The sequence below is a fragment of the Coturnix japonica genome, chromosome 2 (genome assembly GCF_001577835.2).
Source record: "Coturnix japonica isolate 7356 chromosome 2, Coturnix japonica 2.1, whole genome shotgun sequence".
Classification (NCBI taxonomy): Eukaryota; Metazoa; Chordata; class Aves; order Galliformes; family Phasianidae; genus Coturnix; species Coturnix japonica.
The window spans coordinates 45,396,802-45,424,360 of record NC_029517.1 but is presented as its reverse complement, the minus strand read 5'-3'; the positions used below and the strand labels follow the sequence as shown (position 1 = coordinate 45,424,360).

Genomic DNA, 27,559 nt, shown 5'->3' with positions numbered 1-27,559 from the left:
TTGTTAGGGTAGTATGGTTAGGTTGCGGTTGGACTCGATGATCTTTAAGGTCTTTTCCAACCTGAGCAATTTTATGATTCTGTGAATATATTTTATTTAAAATCTTTCAAGTTGCTACTCTGCAATAGGAAAGGCAATCTTTGTCAGATTTTCCTACTGAGAATGGACAAAGCCGAGCCTGAAGCAAATGCGGGGGGCAGGGATGGAAGTGCTGCCAGGACAGCCCTGGCACAGGGCTCTCTAGTCTGGAGCACAGCAGTAGTGGGGGGAGGGTGGTGGGTGCAATGGCTGATTTCTGTGACATGGACTGTGAGGTTGTGGAGTGCAAAACAGCAAAACCCTGGTATTTTGGAAAGAGAACATTAAAGTTTTTTCTCACGGGCTTTCAATTGAAGGCAAGCACTCAGCTGTTACATTCCTCAGTAACTATTTAATGAAAAATAAAAATAGTCACTTGGGATTCATTGACAGGTGGGAAGTGATTAACCTCAGGCAGTTATGGTGAAAATGGACAAGATTTTGATGTCTGAACATATGTGGTTCGTGTCTAGAGAACAGTCCCATCTTGGGTTTGCTTGGGAACAAATGTTGGAGGGATTCTCAAAGAGTCCCAGCCATTATTTCAAATAATTTATGTCACAGGTACGTGTGTGGTTGTTCAGAGGGAAAAGCAATACGGAGGACGGCCATCTATGCGACAGGAGCTGCGTGGTTGCAGCTGTTCCATGTGTCCCAATGGCAGATCTTGGAACGGGTAAAGAGCTAATGCAAGTACAGCCAGGAAAACACACCTTTATCAGGCTCTATATGAGGTTTTGTTATAACAACAACAGAAAAATCCAATTAATACTGATTTTATAAAAGAAATACACGACTTTTTGTACTTCCTGAAGATGTCTTTCAGTCACTCTGCTAACAAAGCAAGAGAGAAAATGTCAACTCTTCCTTTATTCACGGATCTAAACATTTTACAGTGCTAATGTCTTACTGCTATAAATGTTTCTTTTTAATTATATTCAGCGTCACACTTCTTTGATGGTATCCGAGAACAGAAGGAGAACAGAAAATAAAAATCTGTTTGATCCCAAGTTACCCATTAACAACATATTCCTAAGTTCCCTAACTATAGAAGGAACTGCAAAACATCAGGAGTGGTCACTCTGTCTATATAATAATAATTCCTGGTTTGGTATTTAAACTGCGGCACTTCCAATGGCACATTCCTTTGCATTACATAAAAAGAAAGCGCCGCCTCTTTTTGGAGAAACCCTTCTGTCATCCCCCATAAAACAGGCAGCAGAGACACGTTTTGAAGAACCTTCCCATTTATAGGGAAAGTGACCAGAAAGCCAAGGGTGCTTCACACAAGAAGATTTACCAATCTAAAGATTTACCTACTGAAAGATTGACCAATGGACATGCCACCTGAAGTCCCTAAAGAAGATGGCAGACCGAAGTGGGATAATAAGTTCCAGTATATCTTAAGTTGTATTGGATTTGCCGTCGGCTTGGGGAATGTGTGGCGGTTTCCATACTTGTGCCAGATACATGGAGGCGGTAAGGTTGAAATAGGACTTTGCCAGAAATATTAAGCCACAATTCCAATATAATTGTGCTAACCTGTAGTGGGAATGGAACTTATATATTTGCATCACTTTCTTTTTTAGCTATCGAGTTCTCAAATTCTCACAGATGTTTTGTGCCGTTGGCTTTCTCTTTAGACTGGCTTTCTCTGTAGAAATACATTTTATTTTTAAAGGATGCGTTTGTTTAGGAAATAAGACCAACCTGATGCTCAGCTCTGACACTGCTGCTACAGCCCTAACAGTGGGAGGAAGCTCACTTGCAGCTTGCTGCCTTTAGTTGAAGCCAGAAGTCCTGAAAAAGCTTTAGTGAGGCAGTTCCCCAAACAGTTGCCTGTAGTGCTTCCTCAGGAAAACAAGATTCACTCCTCTCCCTTCCCTGTCACCTTCAGGAGTTAGCCCATAAGCCACAGCTGAGTGAAGCTAAATGGCAGTTTTTGGTGGCTGTGAAGCTTCCTGAAATGCTCAGCTGATTTAACACAAGCAAGTTGATACTGACACCTGCCCAAGCTTTTCTGTGGGCACCATTCCCATGAAGGACTGCTTTAAAAGCAGCCAATTTAGTAAATACGATCAGAAAAAGTAACCAATTGCTCATTGCTTACAGCAGCTTTTGAGAGGTACCTTGGTAACTTGTCTCAAGCAGAGTGATGTAGCAAAGTCTTTAAGCTCAGTTTTGTTATCTTTCAATTAACAGGATAAGTACAGAATTCAAACTGGAAGAAACATGCAAATGGCAGAAAAAAAAATGATCCAATCTAATTCATAGAATCATAGATTCTATCAAATTCAATTCTATCAAAGTATCTATCTGCATTGCTTCATGAACTACATATATTTGAATAAGCCAAAGAAACACAAATTGATGCTGCTGTTAATAGCAGGAGGTATTTTAGAAAGAAGCGGGCACATAAGGACTCTGTGAGCATCTGAATAAATGAAATCAAGCAGGCTGTCTCAGCACATATTATCCCACCACGCATAAACAATGCACTAGGAAACAGACAAAGATATTGCTACGGATACTAACACAACCTCTGTGCCCACTTTTCAAAATCAAGATGAAAAAAAGATGCAGAAGATCCCCAAGACTTATTTGAGATCTGGAAAATGTGTGGTACGAGGAGAGAGTTAAGCATCTGGCCCATTTAACTCACAAAGTTGAAAATGAATGGATCTATTTGCCATAGTCTATAGACAAGGACATGGAAATTATTTTGACAGCAAGGAGCTCTTTAGTAGTGAAGATGTAACAGCTGGAAGCCACTTTTGTACTAATTCAAGTAAGAAAAAAGAAGCAGCAGTAGTTAGGTGCTCCTCAAGAGACTTTATACTATTTATATTCAAGATGTGAAACCCAGTGAAGCACTCTCAGCTGCTCACCATAGCCAGGTGGCTAGAAAGTCATAACTGTGAGCATGCCATTTCTCTGTCAATTGGAATGGCTAGAAAAAGCCTGTCTATCACTATAGCTAATGATGCACACATAGTGAGGCAGGATACATACCTTTAGAGGAACATCAGCAATGCAGAAACAGTACATGGCTGAAGGGAGGGTATTCTGGAGTTGGACAAACACCCTGCAGCATCTCAGGTGGCCTTGGATGCCCAAGAGCAGGCAACTGAGCAGCACACAGCACGTCCAGAGCAATATCTTTGAGTCTCAGGACAGCCTGAACAGCAAAGACAAAGCAATACACACCTCTTGGGAACAGCCAGCACTTACACAGATTCATTTTTCCAGGACTGGATTTCAGTTTTTTCTCCTGTAGATGCTCCAGTATTTTTTGATCCTGCTCTAAATTATTACTGTGAGTGAAAAAAGGTACAGTTCTACAGCTCACTAAGCTCTAGGAAATGCTAACCAATGGCCTATGCTATTGACAAGGAAAGTTGCTTGCTGCCATGCTAAATCCTAAATGACTTATAAAGTTTGTCTTTAATTAAGCAACTTAACTACAGGAAGCCAGGAAATAAGTCCAGGCCCCTCTATGGAAAGTTAAAAACTTAAGAGAATGCATAGGATGGAGAGGGCTAAGACGAACACTGATGACACCTGATAAGCCAGTAGAATGCCATGCTATAGCCAAGTCCAAGTAGCTACCAACAGCCTGGGCAGTAGGGTAGTCACAGTTTTCTCTCTGCCTTCGGTTTCAGACACACAATTCAGCAGGGATTGTGCTGGGCATGGCTTTTCTACTCCACCTGTTTCTGTGGTCCAATGCTTTCCATGTATATAGACTCAAACGAACCCAGTCTGACACACTCATGTGCTCATGCCTGGCATTTAAGGCAACCATTTCACAATGAAAGAGACTGAAATGAATGAGGAGGATAAGAAAGGGCACAAAAGTTAAGTACACCACCCAACACTCTCCTTCTGCATCCTTGACCTACACATTGCTCCCATATCAGGTAGGCCACAGGCTGAGGGCCAGGAGACCTTTCTTACAGATCACACTGTGACCAGAAAGTCTGTTTGCTTGTGCAGGTACTGATATATCTCATAGGCACTGGTAGGGACAAAAAAGGCAAGTCCTAGAACAGTTTTAAAGATAATATAAATGGGGAAAAGCTACAGGGACAAAGGCTGAGTATGCTTTTTCACTTTGAGCAGTCATTTTGTCAGTGAAAAAAAATGGTAAAAAACAACAAGCAAAGCAAAGTCTCTGACACCATCCAGAGTATTTAAGGGTGATGAGGAACAGGTTGCCCAGAGAGGTGGTGGATGCCCTGTCCCTGCAGATACTCAAGGTCAAGCTGGAAGGGGCTCTGAGCACCCTGATCTGCTGGAGCTGTCCCTATTTGTTGCAGGGGAGTTGGAAGGGATGGTTTTTAAGGATCCCTTCCAACTTAAATCATTCTGTGATACAGGTACTCTGTATTACTACAAGCAATAGCACAAAGACTATAATAAAGTATTGAGTGAATAAAGCTCAGTGTATGGACGCACAGACAGTATTTAGTCATTGGATTTTAATGAAGGGCTCAGAGAGCTCAGCTGATGACTATAACAATTTCCTGACCAAATTCTGTGGCGTTGATAAATAATTCATCCTGGACAGCAGGTGTCAGGAGAATTTAAGTGATAGATGAAGACCACCAAGAAGACAGAGCTGTTAGGTTTACACACGTGCCTAATGTGGTTGCATTTTCATTCTGCCAGTTTTAGGCAGAGATGCAATTTGGGGTTGTACTTTTGAAAGCAAACAACTCAGACGCAAAAGCCCAGTAGATTTTCAGGTGTACTGGAACGTATTTGAAGATGTAAACAGCAACATAATGGTTAACTATGAGACCCAAGAAGTGGTGGCTGAATACCCCAACCCCAGCCATGAGCACAGAAAAACCTGGTATGGAAATGGCACAGAAGACCCAGTCTGTGGCTGAATGGCTTCTGGGGTGTAGATCATATTTTCACTAACAATCCAGGTTGTTTAAGAGTTAGGCAGTGCACTTTTCCTCATTTCTAGATCTTTTAAAAAACAAGAGATAAAAATAAGTGCTCGTGTATTTGTCTCATGTCAGCTGTTCTCCTCAGACCTCTGAACCTTATTCATCGCACATTAGTGTTACTCAGTAACTTGGATCTAATATAATATCAGTTTTGCTGACATTTATCACCTGCTTTCGTTTACTGATTATTTGGATTTATTGCCTGAGTTAAGTTAGCTATTTACTTTTCATGACTAATGGATATGAAGGTTGTTTGTCACAGCAAGCGGTAACAAATACAAAGGTTCCCAGGCAACTAGGATTGAAAAGATATTGCTAAATGGCCTGGTATACATTTTGTCACCTAGAACTGAGACTCAAACAGATCATATAGCCATATACCTACATACATACATATGTATAGCCCTCTGAAAATACCTCAAAAAAACTTGCTATGAAATGCAGTTGCTTGGCTCACCACACTTAGAAGGAACTAAAATCTGAGAGAAACAACACATAGGCCTAAAAGTTATTGTGAACAAATAAACAGATCAAAAGTATTTTGCGAAAAGCAGAACTTTTCACTATTTGACAGAACAATTAATTCAATTATCACCTGCCCCATCTTTTCACTGAGGAGTTGAGCAGGACACAGTAACAGTTCAGGAGGTGAGGTTTGTTTCTGGGCTCGATAAATGGAAGGAACCGTCACTGTGAGAAATCACAAAATTCTAAGAAGCTCAGGGGTTTCTTTGGCTGCATCCTCATGAGGAAGCAGTATAGGCCTGGAAGAACGGATCTGTGGAGCAAAGCAGTTGGTCCTTGGGACCCAGCATCCATGCTGCACACATCTGAGGGCATTATCTTTTAATTCCAGGCTCGTTCCAGCCTGACCTTGGTCCAGTCAACAGCTGATTTGTGGATGGAGTGCTTTACACACACTTCCAGTATCAGGGTAGCCAAGGAGAGGTGCAAGGAATGGTCCTGATCTGGGTAGAGGAATTGTATTTCCATAGACCAGGCAGCAGGAGAGAGCATTGGCTCTTATTTCTTCTCCAAGCTGTGTGTAGTTTTTATTATTAAATCTTTCTCTGGTATGTGGAATAAGTTTGAATTATTATGTTTGAAGGTACAGCCATCCAATAATGATACCTGTATTTGCTCTGAGTACATTGTCTCTTCTCTTTGCTTGTTGGGTGAATGGAAGGGCATCCTTGAGGTGATGTTACCACCACTCTACTTGTTCATGCAGTGCTCTGCTTCTCCCTTCAGCTTGCTGGTTGCTGTGACTCAGTATTAGATGACTCTTCATCATCAGCTTTTTTGGCATTCTTCTTGCTGGTGTAGCCATACAGCCATCAGCACCTCTTGATCATCTCTCTTGTAGTTCATGCTCTTATCTTCCAGACTACCACATATAGGTTCTACACAAAGACTGTGCCCTTCAAGCCTTTGAGCTGTTGGAGCAGGTCCAGGAGGGCCACAAAGATGATGGGAAGACTGGAGCACTTCTCCTGTGAAGAAAGGCTGAGGGAGTTGGGCTTGTTTAGCCTCAAGAAGAGAAGGCTCATGGGAGACCTCACTGCAGCCTTTCAGCACTTAAAGAGAGAGAAGGGGTCTGACTCTTTATATGGGCAGACAGAGATAAGATAATGGGGAATGGTTTTAAACTAAAAGAGAGGAGATTTAGTCTAGATACAGGGGAAAATTTTAAGTGAGAGGGTGGTAAGGCGCTGGCACAGCTGCCCAGAGAAGCTGTGGTGCCCCATCCCTGGAGGCACTCAAGGCCAGATTGGATGGAACCATGGACAGAACAGCAGGGGGCTGGAACTGGTTGATCTTTGAGGTCCCTTCTAACATTATCCCTTCTATGACTGTGATTAGAGTGGCATTTCCCAAGCAGAAGGCTGAATATGGTAGGACAGACTGCCATGCAGGGCTCTCAAGCATCTGAAGTGGGAACCTCACATTCTGGAAGCTAACTAGGAGACTCCTCCAAATCTGCTTCCTAGTGTTAAAATATCTTAGGAAACCAGGTCACAGAAATATTTGTTTCTACCTTTGCCAAATTAAAAGCAGTCCCTCATTGAGAGGGGCATCATGTATGCTTTTTCCCCCCTATGTATTTATTTGTAAAAAACTATTAAAAAAAATACAAAAACACACCTTGTCTGGTAGTTGCATATAGTTATTGCAACTATCTAGCAATAGGTAGCAAAGTAGGGCAGAAGGGATGAGCATACCAGTGAGATGTCACTTGATCTCATGAAAATCATTGTCTGTAAAGAATGGAGACTCAAGACAACACACACCACCCTGCAACAGCCAGAAGCACATTCTGTCTCCTACTCAACAGAGAGAAAGATGGAAGATGAAAGATGAGAAAGGATACAAACCTGGATGAAACCAGGAGTGATTGCTCCCACAGCTCACAGAACAGTTTTCAGCCTGTTTCCAGTTACCCAGCATCAACAGGCTATTGCAGAACGTCATGCAGAAATGTGGTGTCCTGGGGGCTTCCAGTACAAAGCCTCAATTTGCCAGTGGGAAAGGGCAGCCCCTCAGCTTTGGTCTGACCATTCTGCAGAAAAGAGATCACGTAAAAAGACATCAGAATGGAATGACACCAGCATTTCAAGAACTGTGGTAGTTATCAATGCTTTACAAAGGCTAACCACAAAAACTTTTTGATTTTTAGAGATTCTAGCTGCATACTCCCTGGCTTGAGTATCTGCTGCTATCCCCGCAACAAAAGAGAAATGGTGGAAGGGGTGTGAGTCCTTAGAGCTTCTATGTTCATGAGATATCAGAGTGCTGAGGGGATGTGCCCTGAAGCATTAGTGGTCCTACCCCTTCCTCCTTCATTACCACCATCAAAACCACCCACAATTAGCAGCTGTTCCTCAACAAGCATCCACATCATCATTGCCTCTCTCAACACTTCCTACAAGGACTTTGTTACAGTCATGAAGTAGAGGAGATAACAGCAATTTGAACGAGGTGCAGATAACAGCGTGGTTTAATTGCACTTAATTATGTTTTCAGGGGCATTCCTGATTCCATACTTCATCGCTCTTATCTTTGAAGGAATCCCGCTGCTGCATCTTGAACTTGCCCTAGGGCAGTACCTGCGAAAAGGCAGCATCAATGCCTGGCACACCATCTCACCTTACCTGGGAGGAGTTGGTAGGTATCTGGGCTGAAGGAACCACAGTTGGGCTCCTGCTCAGCACTTACTTCCTACAGAGCTGCACCTGATGCCCATCAGGATATCATTCCCATCAGATGTTGCTCCAGACACATGGGAGCCTAAGGTTGTGCCACATTGTAAAAAAAATAACAAAAATAGTGAATTATATACCATGTCAAAGCACTCAGTCTTCATCTTCTAAGTAAGTAGTTTAAACCTCAGACTCTTCCTGGACCAGGTAACATCCCAAGTGTTTTGTAGGAACTAGGACAACTCAAAACCCAGTGCTTTAGAGAGACCACCTCAGGGAGATCTAATGTCTGTCTCAATTTTATTTTTTTTAATGAGATGAGTAGCATTCTGTGCTTAAGGTTCTCCTACATGCCCTATTCCTATTCTAGCTTCTCAGATTCTGGTAACCAGGAGCCAGCAGCTCAGTCTTCACCTACTCTGAGCAAAGTGTCATTTCCATCTGGAAGCCAGACTGGATAAAAACCCTGTCTAACTTTGACCTCATAGCAAGCAATCAAACTAGAGATTTAGAGGGATCCCTTCCAGCATGAATTTTCCTGGACTCTATTCAATTGTGAAGCCACATGTACCAGTAGGTCAGGAGATGGGTATGCTCCCTGAGCCCAGCAGGCCAGTACTCTTAAAGGAGGCATTTGTTTCTCACGTTATTCATATTAGACAACCTCAGTGAAGTGATAGAAAATTTGTTTCCTTCCCTGCAGCTGAAGTGATGCTGGCACAACCTCAGATGTTGCCCCCGAAGCGCTTAAGGAGCGGAGTATGAAAGGCGCATAGCTATGGGCTCCTGCTTTTGGTGCCCCAGATCCCTGCTCTTGTCTTTTTGTCACCTGCTTACTCAGATGGCTGCCTGCTGGCATGGGGTCTCCCACAAGTTTAAAAGGCTGAGCCCAGGGCACAAAGCAGAAGAGCACCAGCCTTCCTATAGCAGGGCTGGTAGAGTCTGAGGCTGCACATCATCCCTGTGAAGATCTGTGGGGGGAAAAATGAGATCTTGAGAAATTAGAAGATGTGATTCTAAGAGCATGTGCTATGACCGGTAATTTTTCCCAGTTTTTCTAAGCTGAAATCTCGTCTCATCTGCAGGGGTTGCTTCATTGATGGTGTCGATTCTGGTGAGCTTATACTACAACACCGTTCTAACCTGGGTGATGTGGTACTTCATCAACTCTTTCCAGGAACCCCTTCCATGGAGCATCTGCCCTCTAAATGAAAACAGAACAGGTAACTGATGCTTCAGTGTCACTGCAATTGGAGTATCACAGATATTAGAGCCTGGGGACTACAAGGAAAAGGGAAGTTTGGTTTAATTGTTTGGCTGACATGATACAGGGACCACTTGAAAGAACACCCCATGCTTTCTGACTATGGAGAAACAGTCTTTTATCAAAACACTCATGACTGTCACCATAAACTATGTATGAAGACACGTGAGATCACTGACATATTTTGCAAAGCATATTTAAGACATCTTTCAGTAACTGGTTTAAGTGAGGTTGTGTTTTCATTGGGTAGTGATACCTTGGTTATTACAACAAGCCAGAAAGTCTATGACTCCTTTGATTTCAGAATAAAAACTAAGTGCTTAAAATAAGTAAAAGAAATAATAATTTTTGAGATGGCAGAGAAACCATTAGAAGACAATTAGGTTCACATTACCCATCACAAAAACACTAGTAAGGCCTAAAGCATTGTTTCCTTGTGATACAGTGAGTGGGCAAAATAGTACCGCATTTCTATGCTTATTCTTATGCATGCCACATCCTTTTCCAGGGCTCAACAAAGAATGTTATGAAAGTACTGCAGTCAATTATTTTTGGTACAGGAAAACTTTGAACATAACACCCGACGTCACCGACAGTGGCACGTTACAGTGGTGGCTCGTTTTGTGCTTAGCAGCTTGCTGGGCTATTGTGTATCTCTGCACCATTCGAGGGATTGAAACCACAGGAAAGGTAGGAGAAGGACACAGAGAAGTTAAACAGATCAGGGTCTTATCCTGTGCTCTGGATGTCATATTCCAGAGTTCATCGATTTCACTGCCATGTACCACTTCAGTCCCATTTCAGTGTGCTCCTCCAACTAAGTGGTAACAGCAGCTTCTCTCATTGTCCTTTGCAAATGCTTCTTGCCCTAGTAGCTCCCCCCCACTGTTCTAAGAGTATATATTTTTTTAATTTTTAATAAATTATTACTAAATAATATTGAAGTAATTTATAATTTTAAATCACGTTCACTTGTAACTGTTTTATCTAATGTTATTAGGATGGCGCATGGCAAAAACTTAAAAGAAGATCCATTAATGTTACTGTCAATAACTCTGTCTTAATTGTCACCTTCTGACTAGGCAATTTATGTAACAGCAATATTTCCTTACCTGGTCCTAACTATATTCCTTATTCATGGACTCAGTCTACCAGGAGCCACCGAAGGTCTAGTGTACCTTTTCACCCCTAATGTAAGTATTATTGCTATTGTCAGAAACACTACTTTTCCTTTTTCTCCCTTCAGATCTCACACTACGCATTCATGGTGAGGTTCTCTTCTTATCTTTTTTTCTCATCTTCTCACAGGGTTAGGAGTCTTAGATCCCTCTATATGCTGGCCATTTCAGATGGACCTCTTTACACTGCCCAAACTCAAAGTTAAATTGGACTGCCAAGTGCTTGCTATGAGCTGCAGGCATCCTCACAGCTCTGCCTCAGTGTTAAAAAACACCATAAAGTGGAGAGCTGAAAAGAAGAAAGGCAGCACCCACTGACAGAGCACCCTCTGAGCTTGGGACAACCAGCGGCACACAATTGCAGAGCTGGCCTCCAAGGCCCCAGCACCTGCCCTGTGACCACCATACCCCTCCTCTGTGGTCTCAGTGCCCACAGGCAGCTTTTGCCTTACTGAATGTGCCTATATTCTGCTTTTCTGGGGGAAAAACTGACAAAACTAGTGTGAAAAAATTCACTGATGAATTACCTACAATGGTGAGGTGCTAAGCCATCAGTGTTGCTTGTCTACACAGCCCTGACTGACACTGAAGACGTTCTTAGACCCCTTAGGAGTCTGGTGTCACCATGCTTTCCCATCTGTTAAGGTCTAAAGGGAATACTGATTTCACTGAAAGGAGCACTGCTCTCCTTCTCTGAAGGCATTTGTTGGCTGTCAAGCCTAGACGTGGATAAGCCACGTGCTCTGTAGGTAAGCTAATACGTTATATTATACAATTACAAACTGCTTGAGAGGGGCAAGTCCAGGACCTTTTTCCCACCCAGCGGGGATACAGGGTGTAAGAGGAATGGGCTTGCACCGCTGGCAGTATTCCAGGTGCCCAAATGCCTTTGGACATGCTTTTCAACCTGAAAAATAGAAAAGCACAGAACTAATTGCCAAACTCCTATGAGACAGCAGTGGAGAATGGGTATTTGACCAATCCAGCTGTAAGAATAAATCAACACCAGCATCCTGAATGCCATCCAGGTGATTACAGGCTCTGTGCTGCAGGAAGGAGCTGTTTGGCTCTCTCCCATGGCAAAGTAGTAATCGAGGTGGCAATTCATGCTGAAACAGCATGAGGGCAAGGTAAGATGAGGTCTCATCTGTAACTCAGCCTGCCAAGCCACAGCTCAGAAACACAGGGTGTATTCCATTCCTAACCCTCAGGTTACCAATGTTCTGTTCTTCCTCCAATGTGGGAGTTTTTATCTCCCTTCCTTGCTCTCTCCTCTCCCTGCCCACCAGCTTATGAAAGTTGGATATGTTCGTACAGGTTTCCCAGAATATCAAACAAAAAACCTCTTTAGATTTCTCTACAAAGTGCTCTCTCACTTGTTAACAATTCTTTTCTCCCCTTCTTTTTGGGATTCACATTATGTTGTCTGTTTGATCTGAATGACTTCGTTTTATTAAAAAATATTTACCAGAAGTGTTGAGGGGCCTGAAATACTAACAGCTCCAGAACTGCCTGGAAAAGCAAGAGACGGTATAAAGCATTAACAGTCTACAGGTATTTATCCTCTCCAGAGATTGTAAATGCAAACCAGTTTAGTCTGCATCAGGAACACAGACATTATGGATAAATAAAAGTCAAGAAACCCAGAGACACACTACCTACCTGAAAAGGGACAGCAGTAAGAGAAAGCTCAGACATGACACCTCTTTTATCCCTCCCCTTGCAAGCTCAACGACATGGACAGCTACTTAAATACCATCAGAAAGTACAGCCTGAATCTTTATAGGAGAAAAGGGCATGCAGTTTTGTAGAGCTCAGACAGGACAACAAATGCATTCTCACCGCAGAGCAATTGAATGTCAACTAATACCTCAATTCCATGTTCACATGCATCAACTTAAAACCTATTTTCTTTGATGAAGAAAGCAGATCTGGACAATGCAGCCAGAGCAGCACTTGGCCTGCTGGCATTTGAGCCCAGCCTGGCTGCCAGGTTTCTCTAGATGAGCTCACACACCTTCAGACTCAGGCATTGCACGATGAAATTAACACAAAAAAACTAGATTTGCATGTATTCAGTGTATGAATAATGAAGCCTGGTGGTACTGCAGTGCTGAAGAACAACAAATTATCATCCCAAAAATTCTCTTGTCAATTGAAGTCAGAATTGGACCAACTGCAACCAAACTGCATCTAATGATTAACCTGTTTAAGGAAGCAATTTGCAGAGTTGTCCTTGAAGAGTCATCTGAGGATGATTTTGGCTATAAAACTAAATTCTTATCAACAAGCATGGACAAACTGATGCAAAAGCCTGCTGAATGATATCTACTATTAGTGTTATTACTGCATAGAAATTTCTAAGTCAGATTGCCTCGTTAAACTAACACAACTGTTACTGTTGTGTTACAACAGTTGTTGTTACTGTTAGAATCATGGAATGGCTTGGGTTGAAAGGACCATAATGATCATCTAGTTTCAACCCCAATGCCATGTGCAGAGGCTGCTACTGTTACAACTGTCTGCTTTTGACAGACAAGGTTTGCTAAGACAGTAAGAATACAACTACTGCATTTCCATCTGTGTTTCTAGTGCTCATTAGAAAAATCCATAAGCAATAACTACATGCATATGAATCTTAAATAAAGCAGGCTGTGGTTTTATTTTCATGAAGAAATGCGTAGCTGGCTTTTTTCCATCTAACACTTCCATTCTTTATCTTCTGAAATATATAATGAGCATTTCTTTTCATTGACTTTCAAATACATGGAAGCCAAACTCTTAGCTATCTGGAAAGTGAAACAGACAAGAAAACAAAATTATGATCCTGAAGTTATGCTTATAGGCCCTCAGAGGGAAAGCAGGTGTTGTACATGAAGCAGCACACGAGTTGGAAAAGAGACCTTTGGAAAGGTTCTTGGCTAACAAACCAACAATAACAATGCTCTCACAGGCAGCAGAAAAAGGATTATACCAAGCCTTTATGGGGTGCAGCTTCTGTGGTTTTCTGCATTGTTTTTTTTGCTGTTTTGTTGTTTAGAATGTGACAAAGGTCAAGCATTTGTGCAGTTTTGAGAAGATAATAACCTTAGACTGTAAGTTACTCAGTATGTATAAGAACAAGAAGAAACACATTGAAGAAAATTGTAAGGTACTATCTCCATGGTGTGCCTATTGCCTGTGTAGAAACACTTCCATTATCAGACTTCTGATACCTATATTACGCTATCTATACTCTGATATCTCTTCTGAGCTGCACCACTGCATTAATGAAACATATTTTATACACTTTTTTTAATATGCCTTCAGAAACATCTGCTCTAATGACATATTTTGAACTAATTTCCATTGTCAGTGCACATAGACGGCATCATCACCACTCACAATTTATATGCATGAAATAGAGCAGCCGAGAGAACAGAGAGAAAGTTTAATTCCTAAGTAATGCATTCATTCCAATTATTTCAGCTGAACATCCTGAAAAATCCCCGTGTGTGGCTTGATGCAGCCACCCAGATTTTCTTCTCTCTTTCTTTGGCTTTTGGAGGGCTTATTGCGTTCTCAAGCTACAATCCATCAAAGTAAGTGCAACTGTGACCTTTATGACTTGGATAAACTCTTGCAGCACTTCATGCCATCTTCTAAAATTTTCAGAACGTGGCGTACTTCTAAGGGATCTTAGCAGCTGCTGTCCCCATAGGTTTTAGTGATCTATTTTACCACTTCAACATTTATTTATTTTTTTCCCCTCTTACGCTCAGCAAATATATTTTGTATAGATTTACTTTTTGCCTGCTGTACTAATTGTTAACGTGGAAGTCTCTTCTGTATCATGGCAGGGGTGTGGATAGATGCTGCTGTTTTAATCCAGTTTCCTTATTTGAATTCTACTTCTAGAAATGACTGTGAAAAGGACGCTGTGACAGTAGCAATTGTGAACAGCATAACATCCCTCTATGCTTCCATCCCAGTCTTCTCTGTTTTGGGTTTTAAAGCAATCACAGGCTATTGGGACTGCTTGGACAGGTGAGAAACTTCCATTTCCAGTGCTATGCTGCAGTTTTTGCACCTAGACAGATAATGTGTTACTTGAAAACATGCATTTCACTGAAAAGCAAAAGCATCTGTATGGAGAAATCTAATAGAGAAATATAGATGACCGTGGCACTGAGGAAAGAACGATCATGATAGCATTTGTATGGAATAAAACATTATAGAATAATATACTGGAATTAGTGTATATAAAGACCCACTAATTAAGGATCACATACTAAACTAACATTAGAAATAGTAAAAATAAAACATTTTTCTATTCCACTGGATTTCTTATTAAACACAAATGGTGGAAATGATATGGATGTATAAAATAAGAATTGAAATATAGATAAATATATATGTTATATATAAAATATAGGATATATACATCCTCATATATATGAATATATATGTATACGTATGTGTGTGTATGTATACACCTGGATATAAATATTTAATAAAAAATTATATACATATATATCCTTGTGTAATATTTTCTTTTATGTTAAACATAACACTGGAAATAAACAACTTTCCATTCATGTTCAAATGCATAACATTTCCATACATTGGCTTCTCTGCCAGAAATATTATCAGTGTCATCAACGAATATGATCTTCCAGAACAAAGCATTACCCGACAGAACTACACAGACTGGATTACGTTCCTGAATTCATCAAATCCAGAAAAAGTTGCTGGTCTCAAACTGAAAAGCTGCGACCTTCAAGAATTTCTGGATCAGGTACCGTTATGGCTTCTAACAAAATAACCCTTAAAGGAATATATATATATAACTATATATATATATCTATAACTATATCTATAGTATATAGTTATATATATATATAGATATATCTATATATAGATATATAGTTATATAACTATATCTATATATATATATAGTTATATAACTATATATATAGATATAGTTATATATATATATATAGATATAGATATATAGTTATATAACTATATATCTATATATAGATATATATATATATATAACTATAGATATATAGTTATATATATATAAGGACCGGCCACTTTGTTTACTTTACTTGTAATTACTTCTTTTTTTAATAAAATGATAAAACATTTATTCAAAATTTCAAATGTCAGCACTACTGTAGGGCAGTGCGAACTCAAAGCTGTCTGGTACAATCTTCAAAACAATACATAATAATCATAGAACTGGTGTTCAAAGGAGCTCCTACCTGGAGCATACATGATGGACACCGTTTTTGGTTCTACTCCTGTTTAGATGAATAAGCCCAAGAGAGAAAACACAACTAGCTGAGAGATCATAGGGAAAAGATGCCAAATGGGAGTTTCCTAAATCCCTATTTGGCAACTGAAATATCAAAACTATATTAAAACATGCACTGTCTCTAATCCCACATATATGCAAATACAAATTCTGCTCTGTGACTGTCGATTCATACCTAATAGACCTTTTATAATTAAAATGGAGCTCTTCATTTCCTCTCCCACAAACGCTTCCCACTACTGATTTCCTCCAATTCACACTGCTGCATAGCCTGCTAGGCTAGCCGGCATCCCTGATTCCAGTGAAGGACGCAACATACGAGAAGAAAAAGCTTCATTATTCCCATTGGTTTTACACAACTTTTTGATTGTCAGATGCCGTATTTTCATATACTGTGGTATAAATATTTGTATACCTTTTTTGACCTTAGGCGGCCAACTTCAGAAACACGCTTACAAACTGTACAGCTTAATTAGGTGCAATGACCAGATACAATCAATGTGATTATCTTGCCTAGTACAAACCCTAAAAAAAAAAATAGCATTCTCAGTTATTCCTGGTTTAAGTCAAACTGGAACTAGACTTTACCTCAGAAAATAATGCAAGCTGAAATTCTGATCTTGAGGTTCAGAGCGTGAAGATACAAGGAACATATTACAGAATCACAGAATTACAGTTGAGGTTGGAAGGGACCTTAAGTACTATTCAGCTCCAAGCTTCTGCCATGGGCAGGGTTGCCATCTGCTCAGATCAAGCTGCCCAGGGCTTCGTCCAACCTGGTTTTCAATACCTTCCAAGATGGAGCACCCACAGCTTCTCTGGTCCTAAGAAGTTACATTTAGGCCCTAATAACATCTGTTTTCATTTGTTTGTGAATTCTGCAGAGCGTATCAGGATCTGGCTTGGCTTTCATCGTGTTCACTCAAGCCATTATCCTAATGCCGGGTTCACAGGCCTGGGCCATCCTGTTTTTTGTAATGTTGTTCAGCTTGGGCCTCTCTTCCATGTTTGGAAACATCGAAGGAGTCTTCACTCCTCTTCTAGAAATTCAAGTTATATCTAAGTCAATACCTAAAGAGCTTCTGTCTGGTAAGGTATTTGGTTTGTTTTGTTCAAAGATGATGACTTCTGTATAGATGCATAATGATCAACTGCTTAGTAAATATCATAAAGGGATTAAGAATTTGTAATATTAACTTAGCTATTGTGTAGTGCTAGTTAAGGTAGTGGATTGTATTTGCAGAAGATAAGCACATAGATGAGGTAGCACTTTGGCATATGGTATCACATTGCCCTTGCCATTGTCCTTAGCTTGCATGAGCTGTTTCAGACCGTGAGCGCTTATTTAATTACTAGGACTGGAGCCAAGCTAGCTCTAAGCTGTTGCAAACATCAAGAAGAGCCTTGTCTCCACTGAGGCCTTCTGACAATTAAAACAATATTAAGGTAACAAGTGACATCAGCCAGTCTGTCCTGTATGTGCAAGAACTTACTGTGTCCCACATTATCATGACTGTAAGACGGATTGCTCACCCCTATTTCATTCAGAAGCACAGCACTACCAATTATTTCACATTTACTGAGCAGATAATGAGGAATGACTGCTTGCTGTCCAAAGCTAGAAAGTCTTCCAACTGAGACACTCACCAAATCCAGCCTGCTCTTCAGGAACTGGGCTCTGAGTCAAACTTGTTCATTCTGGCTTTCTTTGCTGAAACGTAAAAGCCTGCATTAGCAAAATGAAACAGAAGAGAATAATAGGAGGGATCCTACTAGGAAATTGGTCTAAAAATTTTTTTGTAGTTTCATGTAATAGATTAACACCTGTGCACTGCATCATTTTAAATTAATATTGCTACCGTGCCTTTTCTACAGTCTTCCTGTGGCATCTAAATTAGATTCTTCTCTTTCCACAACTTTTCATGTAAAAACAAATCTGTTCACAGCTTGATGAGGTAACCATCTGTATGTATGTACTTAACATCTTGGGACACAAGGAGGTATCCTTCCCACCACAGGTCCCAGCTGTTCACGTGGACCAGTGACTGCATTAACATGAAAACAGCTGAAGTTCTCTGCATCAGTCAATAGGCAACATCCAAATATCACAAGGCAAGGCACAGTCTGAAGTACTTGCTTGGAACTCAAATAACTGTAGGATATACTTAAGTCACAGTAATGCTTTCCTCATACAAAAGAATGGTGTTTTTGGTCACCACAGAGGAGAAGACTGCGTTTGGAAAGTGCTATCAACTAGGTCCATAAGGGGAGAGAGAATAAAAGTCGCTCAATCACAAATAAAAACAATTAAGAACAAAAACAATCTCATCATGTTCTGTCCTCCACTAACAATGGTATCTTTTCTTCTTCAGGTATAATATGTCTAGCTTCCTTCCTTTTTGCTCTATGTTTTACACTGGGTTCAGGGAGTTACTGGATTGACATTTTTGACAGCTACGCAGGCTCGCTGCCCCTCCTAGTCATTGCTTTCTTTGAGGTGATTGGCGTTGCATACGTCTATAAAATTAAAAGGTAAGCTGGAAACGCAAACTTTTTTCTCTTAAGAGGTAAATGCATCTTCCTGTCAATCCATGTATGTTACACACAGATACAAAAGGCTAACACTTCAGTAGTGCTTTCCAATTCTGTGATGCTGCTGTCCACATTTTGCTTCAAGTCTCATACATATTTAAAATAAGAGGGATGCTCTCTGCTGGGCACTTACAGAAGGGGAAATTCTAGCCTTGCAGCTGAAAAACCAACACCTATTGTAGTTCCTTGGCCAAGAAGAGTTGCACAGTCTTCAAAATATCCTGTTATTGCCATTTTATTTCCTGTATTCTTGCATTTTTTGTTTAACTTTTGTTTGTTTGTTTAGCATCAAAATTTATGATAAGCAGCACACAGTAGCTTTCCCTCATTAAAAGGCTCAGACAACATGTTAAGAATCTCCTCAGTCACAGGCAAATTAAAAATCGTGCTTTAATATAAAAGCTTTCCTACATCATTTTAATTTTAAGTACCAGGAATCTCATATCATTTTGATTAAGCTTGTCTTCCCTAATTGGGATCCTTCCAGTTCAGAAGTTGTCCCAGTCCTCAACAAACGTACCAAACATTATTAACACCTATAGCAAGTTATTAAGGAAAGGCATGGAGTAGAAAAGATTGCAGAAGCTGTATCACATTTAAGATTTACAGAAAGAATACAGAGAAAATGAAACAGTTACCACTATTCTCTGACATTGCTATATATATGCCTCCTCTTACAAGGTTCAGTAAAGACGTGGAATGGATGACTGGACGAAAACTAAATCTCTACTGGCAAATCACATGGAGGTTTATAAGCCCTTTGCTCCTGCTGATCGTCTTTGTGGCCTTTGTTACTCTCCAGATACAGAGGACTCCAACCTATGCAGCCTGGAACCCCAAATATGTATGTTCTCTAGTATTTGCAATACTTAATAGAAGTGAGGCTTGGATGCTTTTCTCTCCCACCAGATCCTTTAAACATTGCTGTTCACACAGTGTAGTCAGAAGTAACAGGGACATTGATGAATGTACAACTGTGCAACTTGGACAGAAAGGGGGGGAAGGAAGCAGTGGTCTAAGAGCAGTGCTGGTTAACTCTGTGCCTTGTTGATGCTGAAAACATTCAATCTAAATGGCACTGACTCACATCAGTTGCAGCTTCTTATGTCTCTCTCAAACAGAGCCTGTATAGGGGGTCAGGAGATCAATTCCGGCCTTAAACTGCACACAGATTGCAGTAATCCTCAAAGACCGATACCAGCCTCTGTAATGTGAATATACATAGAGACTGGAATAAGATCTACAAAAGAAAAACTATTAAAAAAAAATTACAGTTACCTTTAGACTCACAAGGAGGGTATCCAGAGAATATGGCCACTGAATGCTACTGTAGAGGAAAAATAAAACTTCTCTCTTTAAATTTATATGGAACTCATAAAAATTGTGCCCTAACCACTTTATTTATTTTCACTTCGGTATTTTGTTGGTTTTTTCTTAAATCTCCATAGGAACACTTCCCTGTGAAGGAACAGAAAGTCTATCCACCTTGGGTACAGGCCATCTGTGTGCTTTTGGCTGCTCTTCCTTGTATATTTGTACCTCTGGTAGCACTCATCCATCTGATCAAACGAATGTGCAGAAGCAAGGACCCAAGCCTTGTACCACCAGAAACGTTTTCATGTCAAGAGGTTAACAGAAGTTTTTGTCATCCCCCAAAAATATTCTATCCGTCTGTAAGTAAAGATGACAACTTTTGTTAGACATGATTAGATGTGTTACTCAGCTAGTATGGTTAATGCAGTTCTGCTATCAGATACAGCCTATCATTAGCACTCTATAACAGTGATGCTACATTTGCAACCAATTTCACAGCACTTGTTGCACCTGCTTTCTGTCCTGAGTCCTACCTCCCAACAAGCACCAGCTCCACTGCCCTAGTTCTTTTCATACATTATCAATTTCATGTCTCCCTGTGGCCAGGTTCTATAAACCTGGAAAGCCCAACAGTTATTTCAAGTGTCCTCTGTCTTCCTTCACTTATTCCAAATAAACACCATTCCTAAGGGTCAACACCATAAAAATTAAAACCCAAGCAGCAACATTTTCTTTCACCAATTCCCCCACTTAAGAGTTGGAATGAAAGCACATGAAGGGGAATCTTTGCTTAGTCTACGTTTTGTAAATCCCTTTATGCATTTAAATAGTAGTTACCTTATGATTATTCTCTAATCTCAAGCATTACAAATAAAGCATCAGCAGTTAAAAGAACATTGCTTAAGCAAAGCTGAGTAATGAATTTTGCACAAACATCCTAGCTAGCACATTCCAGGGTTTATTGTAGTGGAAAATACTGCAAGAACAAACATTCCCAAAGATTAATCCTTACTTTCTCATATTAAACGTAATAAATGACTACTGTGACAGAAATGTCTTAAAGCGTCTTATTGTGCTGCAACCTTACACAGCATGACCATGAAGTACATTCTTACCTAAAAACAAGTTACCTTCTTCTTGCCTGCAGATCCTGGCCATTCTGATGGCAGATAAGAGCTCCTTTTGCAGACATACTTTTGAGCAACCTCTGAAAAAAGACTGGGAAAGCATGGGAGGGTAAGGCACGACAAAGCTTTAGGTGGAATAATTAAGAGGGCCAAGAACGATATAGGAAGTTTAAGAACAATGGATACGGTTTTAGTATCTAGGCTTGTGATAGGCTACATATTTAGCAGAGCTTTGTAAGGGATAAAAGAGATTTGAACAAAAGCTGAAAAAGAATGAGACCAACTCAAACCCCTTACTGACATGTTGCTCCTCTCCACAAAACACACCAACTTGTGGCTGACTCACTAGCAGCACAGAAACAGAGCTGTCTCTAATTCCTTCGCAACACCTTGAAGAGTCACAGCAATGGAGGCAAGACCTTGACAAATGACAACTACAAGACACAATGGAAGGGTACAGGCCCACTCAACAGATGAAAACAGTGGTAGGAGAGGGGTGTAAACATCCTTTCCCAGCACTTGCTTGCGTGCGTACTGACTGCCCATGCTATTTCTGTGAGGAAGTCGACAGCAAACCACAAAGTCTAACGGAGAGAGCCATGCTGAGAGGATCCAGAAGCTCATGGGAGCTTTTGTTCACATATTAATATTAATCCACTGTCAGTGGAGCCAGACTCCCCAGGCAAGCTATTTCAAATCCAAATGCCTTTCCCAACCACACCAACTCTCACTAGATGTGCCAGGAACTTGATAACAACTAGTTTAACCAACTCGCTTGCTAAGGTTACTACTAAAAGCTCAAAGCAATACTACAAGCACTATCTCTCTGTCAGTGAGACAAGGTGCGCAGGAACAGGAATAATGACTTGTTCTAAAAGAAGAACCTGACAACCTCATGTGCACAGCACTGACTCCTTTCCTGCTCCTGGGCTCTATAGCTTATCCCTGGATGTACCCCTCTTGTAGTCCTGGTTACACCAATAAAGGTATTGTTGCCTTTGGCTGCTCAAGACATTCCTCCTGTTGTAGTACAAAAATAGAAACAAAAAATTATAGGAAAAAAATGGGGAAATTAGGCACATAACGGATAATTAATTACCCTTCACAAAAATTTGAAAGGTTATGAGCTAAAAGACTTCTATAAAGAAATATTTATGGTCTCAAAAATTGCTTCAATTTTGAGCATACATTCATGTAAAAACTAACTACGTAAATAGAAACTTTAATTAAATTGTACAATATAACTCACATATTTGATTACAGATAGATGTTCATTAAATTCATACATGCAGGGTATGTCATCAGGCTTAAAATTTGGTCAGAGACATGTTCATAACAAAAACTACAGTCAAATAATGTAGACACAAGCTGAGAAAATAATGAGACCGTGTCCAGATTTATAGACTTTCATCTCGTGGATGTATCTTGAGTCACTGTCATGACACAGACAATGGAAATTCTGACCTCCCTGATTTCTGAGCTGCTCATTCTTGTTCCCCTGATGACAGACTTCATGGATCGCTGTACATATGCTTCAGTCTGCAAAAGGAGGCAAAAGGAAGAGACTTTTCAGTCCCAGTAACTACAGTTCACACAACAGGAAAATACACAAGGTTAAGTTACTGTTTAGCTGAAGTAGGCATGTAGAAAATCTGCTAAACAGCTCCTTCAGGAACACTGCCTTCCTGTTCATAACAGAATTCCTAACCCTAAGATACAAATGTGTATAACTAGCTCAAATATATATTAATACAAACCAAACGAAAACCCAAAACGAAAACACAGCAAGAGCATTGCAACAGCACCAGAAATGAGGAAGCTTCCAAATTATCCTAAAACAGAGAGAGAAAACCTGTATTTCCACCTTCCCTTCAATGGTATGGACCAATCATTCCAGTGCAGTAAACCTGTGCTACTGTTAGGTTAAATCTATTCCTTAAACATGTGTTCCCAGCATTTTCTCCATCGCTCCTGAGCTGTAGCAGCAAGTTTCCAGTATAGTACAGAGTGCCATGTGGTCTACAATCTTACACATTCTGCAAATGGAAAACTGGAATTAGTTTCAGCCCTGCTTTCAATGGCCTTCTTAAACAGGCTATTTTAAAAAGAAAGTGAAATCTGAGAGGTATTTGCATTAGTTTACAAATAGCCTTCAGAAACAGCAGCTACTGCTTTAAACTGATGACTTAAGCAAGTAGTTACACATAAAAGCAAACATCAGCTCAGAAAATTGCATCACACCACAGATTTTTCCCCAAAATACACCTTCAACTGAGATGTTTCCTTGTTAGCTTATATGTCATTTAGTCTGCTGTGCTGTTCAGCACAGAACAGAACCCATCCTCTCAGCATGCATTCATATCATAGGATCTTGGCTTCTGAGATCATTTTCAGACTTCCCCAGCCCCTATCCTGCACAGTTCTTTCATAGCAGACGTGCTTATCCATTCTTAGGAAGTCATTAGACTCATCCTTCTCAGGAGGTTCATCCAGAACACAGCGACCAGGACAAAATAAACACGTATCCATTCTTACTGCCACCCACCAGCAAGGCCTTCTTCAACCCAACACACAAAAGACACCGAGCCACTGCAGTAAGTAGTAAAGAATCAAAACTCATACCACCTGCAACTGCACCAAATCTTATTAGTATAAAAGAAGATGAAAAGAGCAGCAGATAGGAAGGAACGCACAGCTGAAGACAGACTGAGTAAGTAGTAAATAGCCACAGGAAGTTCCCTCAGAAGTGCAGGAAGTTCTTGAAGTGCTTAAAACTCATCCCTGCCAAGAGATTTTATTTATTCTAATAAAATAGCTCTACATTACATTGTGAATTCAACACGTGAGCCTAGAGAAAAAAAGACACGTGGGCAGGCTTATCAGAGCAGTCATAGAGCAAAATTCAGTCCTGTACAACATGACAACATAAGGGCTAGACAGTAGTTCAGTAATATTAAGGAGCAAAAGATAAGCCTAAATAAAGAACAGGAAATACAAATACATCAAGCAGATTACTTTTCTATTATCTAATCATTAACTCTGTTTCCCCTTGTTTTTGTAGTTATAAATACATTGCCACTGTTCTGTACGTCTTATAAACTCTCAGAATACATTAAACATGTTGAACATACTCAGATTTGGCATACAAATTTTGACTGTGTTCTCCAAAGCAAAAAAAATCCTTATTGCTGGGCACAGCCATGAAATGTACTTTCCCTGTACCAATAAGTGCCTTTCAAGACACTGCAGAGTTGGGTGGGATTGGGTTGTAGCTTACTTTAAAATAAAGGTACTGGAGACAAGTATGCATTATTGCAGCTACGTAGACAATTTATTATAAAATTATCTGCAACAGACAATCAAAGAACAGCTCTTCAGAAACAACACGTGGCAAAAACGTTGATCTGTTTATACAGACAGCTTAAGTGTGTCTTCATCAAGAAGAAAGGAATTACTGAAGGAAATCAAGTCAAGTTCAGAGGTTGTGCTTCAAACAGCCTTCAAATGTACAGAAAAAGACAAACAGAAAATGTTAACAAAACACCCTATTCTTTTAAAGTCATTATGTTGTATCTCCAAAAAAAACCAAAACACAAAGAAAACTTTCAAGTAAAGATGCATTCAGTTCACTCTACCAAAATTAACTACAGAGAAAATTAATCTAAAAACTTAACATTAATTTTTAAGCCTGGAAGGATTACAAAATAAACCTTCATCCCTTAGTCCAGTATAGTTTTGAAATCTTGACAAAGAGATGGTTCCGTCACTGTCTTCAGCAGTTCCATTGTATCCTTGGGGATCTTCCCAAACAGATGCATCTTATCTACAAAAGCATCAAAAACAACGTATTACTATTGTAGGTTAACTAACAATTCATTCTTAGGCAAAATGCTATTAAGTCATGAAATTAACAGCACCATAATCCAATAAGAAAGCTAGAACACCTGGAATATGAGGATAAAAAGACTATAGGAAAACATGCTGCTCTTCTTCTGCCCTTAAACACAGCAGACAATTGCCAGTTAAAAAAATCATATGTTAAAACATTAACAAACTATGGAAAACCAAGGAGTACATTCCTCCCAGTATGTCCCTTGCAATACTGCTTGTATTTAAGACAAGACTTCTAAAGGCTTTTAGAAAACTACAAGACCAATTACTCAGTAACTATATCCACCAAAAAAGTTCTGTCAAAGCAGTGTTGCTCTGAAAGACTCTAATTTAAACAACGCTGAGGACACGGGACAGGTCCTTATCTAGCTGAGGAAGAGCTACAGGAGGAAGGTATTCCCAAACTGTTTTTTTTCTTCCTCTACTTTCAGGTATAACATTAAAGTAGTCTATGCTCGGAACTGACATAAGCAAGTAGAGGAAACAGAATTTCATGGAGAAAACACCTTTTTTCTCTAATTGTGGCTACATCAGTCCTCCTCACTGTTTCCCCTTGTAAGGCTACCTGGAAAGACACCCTTAAGGGGAGGAGAATTTTGGAGACTTAAGATTTAAGAACTTCATTTAATTATCTATTTATTTTTAACATGACATATCGGTTCTGAAATACAGAACGTCATTGAAATCTACGGCCAACAGAATTAAAGACAATAAAAAGGACTTTTCAAAGATTAGAAAGAACATGTAAAATCCTAGCAACAGCTTAAGTCTGTTACCCAAACAGAGTTGGTAAAATTACCAATGGTGCAGAAAGGCAGAAGTGCTTGATAAATATTTGTTCTGTATTTGGAAAGGAGATAGATGGTGTATTTATATGTTATCATGATAAGGAAAGACTCTTGCTCCTTTCCAAACTGGTAATAATAGGAGGGATGTTAAACAGTAACTATGCTTTAAATACTTAACTATGAAGAATGATTTTAACTTGTACTGACAAGCCGTTGACGTTGATATTTAACAGGTTTCAGAACACTGGGAAAAGACCTCCTCCCCAAAGCCCATGAGCTCGATATTGATTTCCAAGGAGAGTAATGGAAAGGAACGTGTAGGGACACAAGTGAAAAATGAAGTTTATATCAATTTCTATCAAACAACACAATCTCACAGGGGTAACAGTTCTTATATAGCTGATACAAGCTCCAAAATTACAATGAAAAACACAGTTAAGTCAACATAGGTGCTATTACCTGTCTTAGTTATCTCTAAGCTACAGATCGCTGTGCCATACAGATACACAAAGCTAGCTTTGCTTTAGAGGAATACACCTGAGTAGCAACAGCTGTGATGTCACAGCTTTGCTGACATCCACACATGCTATCTGATCTCCATAAACATGACAGAACTTAAAATACAGCGTTCAAAATTAGCTCTAGTATTTTAACACTGTGCTCAGCTTGGACTGTCTCTACAATATGATGTACTGATTTCAGTAACAACATTATCCTGGAATATATCTGATACAGGTGGAACTGCACAAGCATGATAAGTGTCAAATAACAATACCAGTGCCTTAAGAACAATGCTCTAGAAAATGAAATGCTGAAAAACATACCATTTGCCTACTTAAAGTTAATTGATTTGATTAAGACCAGAAAGCTGGTTACTGTACATTATAGAACAACACTGCATGATAAAAAAAAAAAAACAACCAAAAAAAAAAAAAAAAACCCTTAAAAAAAACATTAGATTGCAAGGTATTATGAAAAACAAAATTAAACTGTAAAAGTAATTGAATACTTACAGAATTTAAGGGGCTTAAGTAAGCATTTGTAAATAACTTTGTGGTTGGACAGTTTGACAATGAAGGCATGGTAGCAGAGCCATTCTGCTGCTTCAGAAGGGAACATGCCAGATGCATCTTTGCTACCCAAAGAAACCCCTGGAGACAGAACAAGAAGGAACAGAAAATTACATGTATTCAGAAGTACAACTGACCCTTCTCACTTCTTTCTGTATAACCAAAAGGGCTACACATTCAGGACTATTTATTTACTATTATTATTATAAAAAACTATTTATTTACCTTAAAAATTAAAAGAATTATACTTCACTGCCACTAACACACTATACCTGGATTTTTAGCTTTCAGGATATAATAGCAGCATGAAGCAGTATCAGAGATGATCCTTAGGAAGAAATAAGGATTATTCCTAACTTTCTGGTTGAACGGAAGCTGAAGAACACAGGCATGGAACCTGTTGGAATAAAAAACAAACCGCAGCCTATTTAATCACAAGCCATTTACTATTTCAAGTGAAATTATCATTATATACCTTAGGCACAACACCACATTTAAAAGCACCTAACAGCCTTTAGTCAAATAAACACTGTTAGCATGAGAGACCTCTGCTATACACAAATTCCTGCAGGGTCAGGCTTAAGATGTTTCTTCAATGTTTTGTTTCACCACACGATTTATGAAGTCACCTCCTTCAGTAAGAGAATTCTCTTCTGAGTACAATGAATGTCTTGTGAGGAGGGATAGTTAAACTCACATCCTCATCAGTCTCACATCAGAAACCACTGGGCTAGAGAACACACACAAGAGGGAGAGAGGAAAGAAACAAACTTAACAACAACAAATCTTGATCT

General features: G+C 39.8%; 2 protein-coding genes across 4 annotated transcripts in view; one reads left to right on the top strand and one right to left on the bottom strand.

Annotated features, from left to right (window-relative positions):
- Positions 1–38: 38 nt before the first annotated feature.
- On the top strand, positions 39–20,292 carry LOC107309453 (sodium-dependent neutral amino acid transporter B(0)AT3-like). Its single transcript, XM_015854279.2, has 12 exons — positions 39–1,557; positions 8,064–8,204; positions 9,325–9,462; positions 10,012–10,193; positions 10,586–10,696; positions 14,150–14,262; positions 14,579–14,707; positions 15,302–15,458; positions 16,868–17,072; positions 18,356–18,515; positions 19,257–19,419; positions 20,024–20,292. The coding sequence occupies exons 1-12, from the start codon at positions 1,413–1,415 to the stop codon at positions 20,273–20,275; spliced, it is 1,896 nt and encodes a 631-aa protein (XP_015709765.1). The 5' UTR covers positions 39–1,412; the 3' UTR covers positions 20,276–20,292.
- The window catches only part of TERT (telomerase reverse transcriptase), a 45,291-nt gene continuing 21,107 nt past the window's right edge, over positions 3,376–27,559 (bottom strand). The window contains exons 14-18 of one of the 3 annotated variants that reach the window (XM_032442340.1): positions 27,038–27,162; positions 26,709–26,846; positions 17,631–24,839; positions 7,415–14,750; positions 3,376–6,545 (exon numbers count right to left, since the gene is read on the bottom strand). In XM_032442340.1, the coding sequence (XP_032298231.1) occupies positions 24,736–24,839; positions 26,709–26,846; positions 27,038–27,162 (367 nt within the window). In that variant the 3' untranslated portion in view covers positions 3,376–6,545; positions 7,415–14,750; positions 17,631–24,735. 3 annotated transcript variants of the gene reach the window in all.